The sequence below is a fragment of the Chiloscyllium plagiosum genome, unplaced genomic scaffold, assembly GCF_037043375.1.
Source record: "Chiloscyllium plagiosum isolate Xiang-an unplaced genomic scaffold, Cpla_swu_hap1 HiC_scaffold_35, whole genome shotgun sequence".
NCBI lineage: Eukaryota > Metazoa > Chordata > Chondrichthyes > Orectolobiformes > Hemiscylliidae > Chiloscyllium > Chiloscyllium plagiosum.
Window position 1 is genome coordinate 20,939,125 of NW_028270173.1, and position 10,660 is coordinate 20,949,784.

At 42.4% G+C, this 10,660-nt stretch overlaps 1 protein-coding gene across 1 annotated transcript; it reads left to right on the forward strand.

Moving 5' to 3' along the window:
* The first annotated feature begins 7,430 nt into the window (after positions 1 to 7,430).
* LOC148140421 (putative G protein-coupled receptor 139) lies at positions 7,431 to 8,390 on the forward strand. Its single transcript, XM_087978718.1, has one exon. It carries the CDS (start codon positions 7,431 to 7,433, stop codon positions 8,388 to 8,390), a length of 960 nt encoding a protein of 319 aa, XP_087834844.1.
* Positions 8,391 to 10,660: the final 2,270 nt, after the last annotated feature.

The window sequence follows — 10,660 nt, forward strand, 5'->3', positions numbered from 1 at the left end:
TATTCCCTGTCACACATTTTCTGTATAATGTTGCCCTGCACAAATTACCTCATTTAGTGGTGCCCTGCATCGAATCTCCACTTTACTGATACTTTGCAACATTTCTCCGACTCACGGAATCCATGCATGTGTACTCCTATTAACATGTGCTGTTATTACTACCCTGCACCAATTCTCTTATTTACTGACACCATGTACCAATTCTCCAATTCACCGTTGCTCTACACCAATTCCCTCATTTCCTGATGTCCTGAACAAGTTCTCCACTCAGTGTTGTCCTATACCGAATATTAGTGATGTCCCAGCCCGATTGTCCCATTTAGGGGTGCCCTAGTCTAATTCTCCCATTCAGTATCAACCTACCCCAATTCTCCTATTTAGTGCCACACTGCACTAATTCTCCCAATTCATCCTACTCTGCATCAATTCTCCCATTTAGGGCGAGACAGCAACAATTGTCCCATTTAGTGTAACACTGCCCCATTTCTCCCATTTAGTGCGATAACACCCGACTTCACCCACTTCGTGCTACGTCACCCCAATTCTCCCATTTATAGCTACATGTTCGAAGTCTCCCATTTCGTGCCACATTGCTCCAATTCTCCCATTTTGCATGACACTGCCCCAATTATCCCATTTAGTGCGACATTGCATCAAGTCTCAGTATTCAATATTGTTTTACCCAAATTCTCTCTTTTACTCTGATACACATCTTCAACACAATGGTGCCCTGCTCAATGTTTTTTTTTCATTCAGTGGTGCGCTCCGTGGAGTAAAGTGGTGCTTCTTTGCAAGATTTCTCCATCTCACGGAATCCAGCCTGTGTTCTCCCATTTATATGTACTCTTATTACCACCCTGCATCAATTTTCTCATTGACTGATGCCATGCACTAATTCTCCAAATCCCTGTTGCCCAACACCAATTCCCCAATTTCCTGATGTCCTGAACAAGTTCTTGAATCAGTGTTGCCCTACATCATATATTAGTGATGCCCCAGCCCAATTGCTTCATTTCGGTGTGGCCTACTCTCATTCTCCCATTCATGATTGACATTCCCCAATTCTCCCATTTAGTGCTACACTGCACCCATTCTCCCATTTTATCCTAATCTACATCAATTCTCGCAGTTAGTGTCAGAATTTTCTCATTTTAATGTTACATATATAAATTTCCCAATAATGATCCTGCACAAATTCCATCTTTTGAGGTGAACTGTACCAGCTCTTCCATTTGGGTATTCCCTGACACACATTTTCCACGTAATGGTGCCCTGCTGAAATTGTTTTCATTTGGTGGTGTCCTGTATTGAATCTCCACTTTGCTGCATATTGGAAAATTGGAGAACTGGTACATGACATCAGTAAATGAGAAAAATTGGTGCAGGGTGGTAATAACAGCACAGCTAAATGGAAGAACACAGGCATAGTATCCGTAAGTCAGAGAAATGTTGCAAATGAGCACTCCATGTAGGGCACCATTAAATGAAAAAAGAAACGTTGAGCAGAGCATCATTTTGTTGAGGATGTATACCAGAGTAAAAGAGAGCATATCAGCAAGACAATACTTAATACTGACGGTTGTTGCAATTTCGCACTAAATCGGGAGATTGGCGCAGTGTCTCACTGAAAGGGATAACTGGGGCAGTATTACCCAAATGGGAGAATTGGTGCATTACAGCACAAAATGGGAGAATTGGGGCAGTGTCGCACTAAATGGGAGACTTCGGTCGTGGAGTCTAAGAGGCGCACAAAATGGGAGAATTAGAACAGTGTCACTCTAAATGGGAAAATTGGAGCAATGTCGAACTAAATAGAGGATGTGTGGCAGTGCAGCAATAACTGGGAGAAATGGTGCAGTTTAGCTCTAAATGGGAGAATTTGGGCATTGTGGCACTAAATGGGGGAATTGAGGCAGTCCAGCCCTAAATTGCAGCATTGGTGCAGAATAGGGTGGATGGGGAGAATGACTGCAATGTAGCACTAAACAGGAAAATTGGGTAAGGTAAATACTGAATGGGAGAATTGGAGTAGCGCACCCCTAAATGAGACAATGGGCTGGGCCATTACTAGCATTTAGTGCAAGGCAACACTGAGTGGAGAACTTGTTCAGGACATCAGGAAACGGTGAAATTGATGTTGAGAAAAAGTGAATTGGAGAATTGGTCCATGGCATCAGTAAATAAGAGAATTGGTGCAGGGTAGTAATAAGAACACACGCAAATGGGAGAACTCACGCATGGAATCTGAAAGACGGAGACATTTTGCAAAGGAGCAGTCAAGTCGAGATTCGATGCAGGGCACCACGAAATGAAAACAAATTGAGCAAGGAACAATTATGTGGAAAGTGTGTGTCATGGAATAAGTAAATGGGACAGTTGATACAGTTCACCACAAAAGGTGGGATTTGTGCAGAATCAGTTTTCGGAATTCGATATAGGTGACACCAAAATTAGAGAATTCTGACACTAAATGCATGAATTGGGGCAAAGTAGAACTCAAAGGGATAATTGGGTCATGTAGCATTAAATGGGAGAATTGGCTCAGAATAGGTTGAAATGGGAGAATGGATGCAGTGCAGCACTAAATGGGAGAATTGAGGAAGGTCATTACTGAATGCGAGATTTAGAGTAGGGCATCCCTAAACGGGACAATTGCGCTCGGGCATCACTAATATTTGGTGTAGTGCAACACTGTGTGGAGAACGTGTTCATGACATCAGGAAATGGGTTAGTTGGTGTTGGACAACAGGGAATTGGAGAATTAGTGCATGGCATTAGTAAATAAGAGAATTCTTGCAGAGTGACAATACCAGCACACGTAAATGGGAGAATACAGTCTGAGAATCCGTAAGCCGGAGGAATGTTTGAAAGTTGCACCATTTTACTCTATGTAGGGCACCACAAAATGGAAAAATAAACCATTGAGCTGGGCACCATTGTGTTGAAGATGTGTATCAGAGTAAAGGACAGAATTTGTGCAAGACAATACTCAATACTGAGATCTGGTTCAATGTAGCAACTGAATGGGAGAACTGGGACAGTGTCCCGCGAAATGGCAGGATTAAGACAGTGTCACGCTAAGTGGGAAAATTGTGGCAGTGTAGCACGAAATGGGAAAGTGGGGGCAGTGTTGCACTGAATGGGAGAGTTGGGGAAATGTAGCACTGAATGGGAGAGTTGGGGCAGAGTTGCACTGAATGCAAGAATTGGGGCAGTGTTGCACTGAATGGGAGAGTAAGGGAAATGTTGCACTGAATGGGAGAGTTGGGGCAGTGTTGCACTGAATGGGAGAGTTGGGACAGTGTTGCGTGAAATGGGAGAATTGAACAATGTAGCAATCTACTCAGCATTCGGCGCCCAACAACTAGCGACATCGTCCTCCACGGCTCTAAACGACGTCGAGTAGAATTCTAGACATTTCTTGGAGGACGAAGGCACCAATTCTCACATTGCGGTATCTCCCAAACAAACCAAGTTTCATCAGCACAGTGTTTTCCAAAATAATGGACTGCTGGTGGAAACCCTTGAGAGCTGTTCAAGAGAATATAACTGGTGTGGTTCAGCCTGAATCACCTTTCTCTGACCTTACAGTGGCATACCTTTTCAAGTGTAGACTGGTCATTATTACCAACTCCTGGAAAGTAGTGGACCTTGTCGCACTCACAATATTTCTCTTCGTGTCCTCTTCCTCCCGTCTTCCCTGAAGCCACCAGGTTACTCCGATCGACGTTATTGGATCACTCCAGCCGTGCCATCCAATATCCAATGTCTTTTGTCTATCATTTCAGGTGTTCTTCATTTGAAAAATAAAGACAATCAGCTCCTTTTGAAATAAAGAATCAAAGCCTTCATTCTTGTGAATATCTTTATCAAGAGTTGAGGTAGAATAACAAATCCGTATCAATTATGGTTTTAATACCCATTTCCTTTCCAGATGCGCTGATTTCTGAGCTTTCCTTAGACATTTCAACACTACGATTGGTATCCCACTGAAAGTTCAAAAATGAGATGTTCTGTTCCTAGCATCATTTCAATGGATAGATTTTAGTTTCTTCACATCATTTTAAGATCAGGAGCTTTATGACTTTTGCATTCTCCCATTTGCTCCAGAAAAGTCCTTCCAACCCAAGGTATTCTATCCCTCCAATCTCCTTCTGAGTTCCCCTCATGACCAAGTCCAAATATCAGACATCATTGGCTTCCGCCAAAACTCCAGAATCTTGGGTCTTTGAGACTTGACTTGACACTTGACAAAATCGACATATGGCGGATGTTTCCTCACATGGGGAAATCTGGGTGCAGAGGTAACTGCTTTCTGTTTTGTAGTAGAAAATTTAAAACAGAGATCAGGAGCAATTTCTTCCTGCAATGGTCGTGATTCTATGGAATGTGTGTTGGATGCTGGAACATTGAGTGAATTTAAGAATGATGTTGGAAGATTGTTATTTAGTAATAGATGAAATGATTATGTTTTTCTTAGTCCCTAAGGCGAAATGCAAAATCCGGTGATATGTTGACGTGAATATATTTTATCAGTAGATGATTCTGAACTGCAGAACTGCAGTGGCTCCTTCCAGAAATGTATTGAACAAAGGAAAAAAAAACATTGAATGAACACAGGAATGTTTAAAGGACTTATTTTTCTTCTGGTGAGATATTGTGGGAAATGAAATGAATTTTTGGGACTTTAAAACTTGAGCTGTCTTGCATAAAAATAATTTATTTGGCTGAGCGAACAATATTCCAATAGAAACTTCGTTTTAAATCGATTTTGTTGCTGACAATGTGAGTTTAGATCTCGTAGTTTCAACAGACTTAAGTAAAATGTGTTTTATATGTAAACCATTGTAATGTGTATCTGTATATTGTATATGCTATCACTGCTGTCGATGAATACCATCGAAATCACATTTAAAACATCTTTCTGTCCGAAAATGAAAATGGCTGTAAAAAACGTTTTTTTTTCATTTTTCACAGAATGCAATAACTAAAAAGAGAAAGGCTACGGTGAGACTAGATATGTGTAACTGAGGGCTCACGTCGCACATTTGTAGGATCACTCTGGATGGGTTAGAAGGCCTGGATTCAACTCTGACTTTGTCCAGAGCCGTGACGTAGCACAGGTTGACTTAAAAGTCTAAAACTTGGTGTTTTGCATCCTCCTCTTGGACTAACCACCTCTCCGTGCCAGGTAAAAGTTGAGCTGAGGCATTCAGGTCTTGAATGACCTCCTGAGAATTAAGAGCTGTGGAGCCTGAGAGAACTGGTCCTGATTCTCGGGGGATAATACAGCTCACTGAAAATGCTGCGCAGTTAAGCGAGATGTTAACTTGTTCGTTAGAAATAGCATGAGATCTGTTTACTGTTTCACTGGAGGATTGGCTTGTGTATAAATTGAGTGTGTTTCAGTGCATTAACTCATTTGGACTTTGTCTGCTTACACCTAAAAATGCGAGTGCAGGCGCTTCTAATAGAAATTCTCTTTCCTGTTCTTGCAATTTTTGGAATTCCAGGTAAGTGATTAGAAACCGCTGTGACATTTTGCTTACCTTTTCTGTTTTAAATTAAATCTTTGCAATTTGATGTACACTCTGAATTGAACACTTGCTTCCTACTGAGTTTTCCTTTCTTTTAATTACCATTGATTTCGGTTTGAGTCCAGTTTGTCCTGTCCTAGCTGACTGAATTGGAAACAACTATGTTTGAAGTAACGAAATTAAACGGTGGAGGAGTTAAACGTTTATTTTCCATCAGTCTTGACGTTGGATGAAACTTTCAACATCCCAATAATACGAGGAATGAGGTAGAGGGAGTAAGTCAGAAGACCGCCATTAAGAGAGGAGTATTTCACGAATTGATATGGTTTATGGCAAATAACGTTCCTGCCTCTGAGGATTTGCAACCTTGCATTCTGAAATAGGTAGGTGCAGAAATAATGTCTGCATTATTATTGTGGAGGAGTTGCACAGGCATGAAAAAACTGTCAATGCATCACTCCGATTCAAAAGGAAGGATAGCAAAATGCGGGTAGCTAGATCAACTGAAAAAGCATTGGAATCTGGTAATTACGATGGGATAACTGAACATTTAGAAAATCTTAATGTCATCAAGTGCAATTTTGCAGACGATAGCAAACTGTATGGAAAGACACATTTTGAGAGGGATACAAACGTTTTTTTTTTCCAGACAGATATTGATAGACAAAGTAAATGGGCAAAATCTTGCAAATGGTGTATAATGTGGGAAGATGTCAAGTTGTTCATTTGAAAAGGGAGAAAAAGCAATGGAGTTTTATTTAAATGGTGACACGCATCAGGATGCAGGTACACAAAGGGAAATGGGGCCTTCAGAAATACAAAAAAAAGCAGAACATTAGCAAACAGGAACACGTTGTGATAAGGAAGGCGTGTGGAATTCTGGACTCTTATTTCAAGAGGGTTGCAGTACAACAATAGGGACGTCTTTCTGCAAGTTCCAAGCAGCTCTGAGAATTGATTTGGAACACTGTGAGCAATTTCGTCCAGTAACAAAGAAATTAAATTTTCGTCTCGCACAATTCATACGAGGATAATTAGGATGATCATAGGGATAGAAAGACTGTCTTATGGTCATAAATTCAACAGTTTTGGAGTCTACTGTCCGGAGTTTAGAAGAATGAACAGTGATCCAATTGAGACATATCAGATTCTTAAGGATCTTGACAGGGTAAATGCTAAGACGATGTTCCCCTCATGGGAGAGTGCTTTGGCTGTTTCTGCTTAAGCAGAAAATGGGATCATAAACAATTGGAACAGAAATTCTCGATCTCATATTTGTAATAATTAAAATTAGTCATCAATGGCTGACAGTTATTCTGCCTGGAAACCAGAGCCTTCCACTCCCTTGTGTATTCAAATCTGTCTAACTCAATCTTATATGCCAACATCCCATTACCTTCAAGGGAACAGAATTGCACTCTCCAACCACTCTCTCGGAGAATAATACATTTCTTATGTTTGTTTGAAAAAGGAAACAGTTTATTCTGATACCGTGTCCCCTCAGCTTAATCACTGTAGTCGAAAGAAAATATCTCTTTTTGTGTTCCACTTTGTCTAGTCCCCGCAAGACCTTATATGTTTCAATGAAATCACCTTATATTCTTCCAGACTCGAATGGAGATGGGCATAACCTCACTTCAGCCAACAAGACCTTAATCGCAGGAATGTGGCAAGTGGTCCTTCTCTAAGTGACTTCTAAAATAATGCTATTTGTTTCCTTGAAATCAGGAGAGCAAACAGTGCAAAGTGATGAGAATAGAATATACCAGTCCTGAAATTACCCTTTGATAATTTCCATGACACAGACAATGTATTGCTCATGAGATTTCACTGTCTTCCATTGAAGTTCAAGTCTAGCATTGCCAGCAGCACATCAGTCTTGTGTAACCCAAGATGTTATCGCTGCACATCTCTGGGTGTTTGGATACATCTCACGATTTGATTTTCCTTACAGCGAACCTGATGACAGTGCTGATTCTTTCCCAAGGGAAGTGCGGCCTTTCCAAAGGAATCACTCTCTACATGACTGCCATGGCAACAGGAGATATGATGGTCCTTGTCTTCAAAGTGATTGTGAGCCAGATCTTCAAATATCATTTCCCGGATTCACTGCTGAACTACACCTCCACCTGCCGACTCAGTGCCTTCCTGCAAGGGTTCAGCATCCAACTCTCCATCTGGTTTACCATCGCCTTCACCTTTGACCGCTTTGTAGCAATTTGCTGCAACAAATTGAAGGGGATGTATTGCACTGAAAGAATGGCTAACGTGGTTATATTCATCGTGAGTTCTCTTAACGTCATGGTCAACATTCCCTTGCCTTTTCGCTATGAGCCCATTCATGTTCTGAACAACGTACAGTGGGGCTGCCGCACCGTCACCAGTTACCTCACTTCACCGGCCTGGGCAGCTCACCGGTGGCTCTCCAACATCTCAAACATGTTTCTTCCTATTCCCCTGCTCCTGCTGTTGAACACTCTCACCGCTAGCCATATCCTAGCAGCCAGCAGAGTTCGCCGGGCTCTGAAGGACAGCAGCTCTGGTGCTGGGGAAATGGGCAGAGACCCCGAGCTGAAGAGCAGGAGGACCTCCATCATTCTGCTCTTCACCATCTCTGGCTGCTTCATGGTGCTGTCAGGCCCCATCACTGTCATCCATATCTGCGTCAGCTTTACCCACATTACGTCTCTCCAAGTTTCAAACTCACTCTATGTGGCAATCAGGGCAGCGTTCCTGCTGATGTGCACCAGCTCCTGCACAAATACTTGTATTTATGCACTGACCCAGAGGAGATTCAGAGAGGAGGTGAAGAACTTGCTGAAATCTCCTTATGCTCTATTCAGAATGTTATGAAAATAATTTGTATTGATGGGAGGAGTTGGTGGTTTAATGGGCTGCACGGTGGCACAGTGGTTAGCACTGCTGCCTCACAGCACCAGAGACCCGGGTTCAGTTCCCGCCTCAGGCGACTGACTGTGTGGAGTTTGCACGTTCTCCCCGTGTCTGCGTGGGTTTCGTCCGGGTGCACCGGTTTCCTCCCACAGTCCAAAATGTGCAGGCTAGGTGAATTGGCCAAGTTAAATTGCCCGTAGTGTTAGATGAAGGGGTAAATGTCGGGGAATGTGTCTGGGTGGGTTGCGCTTCGGCGGGTCGGTGTGGACTTGTTTTTCCGAAGGGCCTGTTTCCACACTGTAAGTAATCTAATCTAATCTAATAACCTCACTGGGCAAGCATTCTAAAACCTAATCTCATATCCTGGGGACATAGGTTGAAATTTCACCGTGGCAAATAGAACATAGAACATAGAACAATACAGCACAGAACAGGTCCTTCGGCCCACGATGTTGTGCTGAACATTTGTCCTACCTTAAGCACCCATCCATATACCTATCCAATTGCCGCTTAAAGGTCACCAAAGATTCTGACTCTACCACTCCCATAGGCAGCGCATTCCATGCCCCCACCACTCTCTGGGTAAAGAACCCACCCCTGACATCTCCCCTACACCTTCCATCTTTCACCTTAAATTTATGTCCCTTTGTAACACTCTGTTGCACCCGGGGAAAAAAGTTTCTGACTGTCTACTCTATCTATTCCTCTGGTCATCTTATACACCTCTATCAAGTCACCCCTCATCCTTCGCCGTTCCAACGATAAAAGGCCTAGCACTCTCAACCTATCCTCATTCGACCTATTCTCCATTCCAGGCAATATCCTGGTAAATCTTCTCTGCACCCTCTCCAAAGCTTCCACATCTTTCCTAAAGTGAGGCGACCAGAACTGCACACAGTACTCTAAATGTGGCCTAACCAAAGTCCTATCCAGTTGCAACATCACTTCACGACTCTTGAATTCAATTCCTCTGCTAATGAACGCTAATACACCATAGGCTTTCTTACAAGCTCTGTCCACCTGAGTGGCAACTTTTAAAGATCTATGAACATAGAGCCCAAGTTCCCTCTGTTCCTCCACCTCAGTAAGAACCCTACCATTAACCTGATATTCCGCATTCTTATTTGTCTTTCCAAAATGGACAACCTCGCACTTGGCAGGGTTGAACTCCATCTGTCACTCCTCAGCCCAGCTCTGCATCATATCCAAGTCTCTTTGCAGCCAACAACAGCCCTCCTCACTATCCACAACTCCACCAATCTTCGTTGAATTTTCTATGCAAATAGCGCGAGCACAATGTTGATTATGTCGCCATTCATGATTAACATGCGGGAAAATTAATTGTCTTCAAAAATTGATTGTCTTTTCGGCGAGAACCTCTGACGGCTTTTAAGCATCTCCATCGTATATGTGATGTACGATCCACAGCCATGTCAATCTCAGAACATTAGGATTGACTCTTAGCTGGCCTTTGGGAAAATGCCAACCTTGGCAGGGATGCCCACATTCTCGAATGAACAAAATAAAATACGTCATTATTAATCAAGTGACTGATATTTTACTGTGTCTTTCGTGATGATACTGCTGCCTTAACAGGGTTCTGTTGTCCTTGTATCTTTTATTCAAATGGGATTGTAAAAGGCAGAGGTTCTGATGCCTCTCTCTAACATCTCTCCCGTAAGAACCTGTAGTTTGAACTAAACGTTTCTTTCCAAGTGCTGTTTTTATGGGTTGTTGCAGAAAATTGTAACAGCTCCTTTGTTAAGTTGTGGGGTTTGTCGTGATGGCTCGGTTGTCCAATTATATTTCAATTTGTATTTCATTCAGTGGTGTGTAAATAAATTGTTTTACTTGAAGCCAAGTGGTTTGACCAGGTGCATCAAAGCTGGAATATGTACCTTACATCTGCCTAAAACAACTAGAAGAGTTAGAGTATGGGCGACCTTCGTGAAATGTTTTGGGAGGTTCTAACCTGGTATTCTACACTTTTCACTCTGAATTGATATAAACAGTTAGAACGCTGAAGGGTTGGACCAAGTGGATAGAAACAATGGTTAGTAAGTCCAGAGGACTGGAGATCGATGTAGAAAGGAGATGGAAGTACTACTGGATGAATTCACAACAACATTGTGACCCGGGTCCATCAAAACTACAGATGGCTTTTTCATGGGTACTGATGAAAGCAGTGTCCAGGCCAATATTGAACAACGGCCTTAATCTGTGACAAGGAG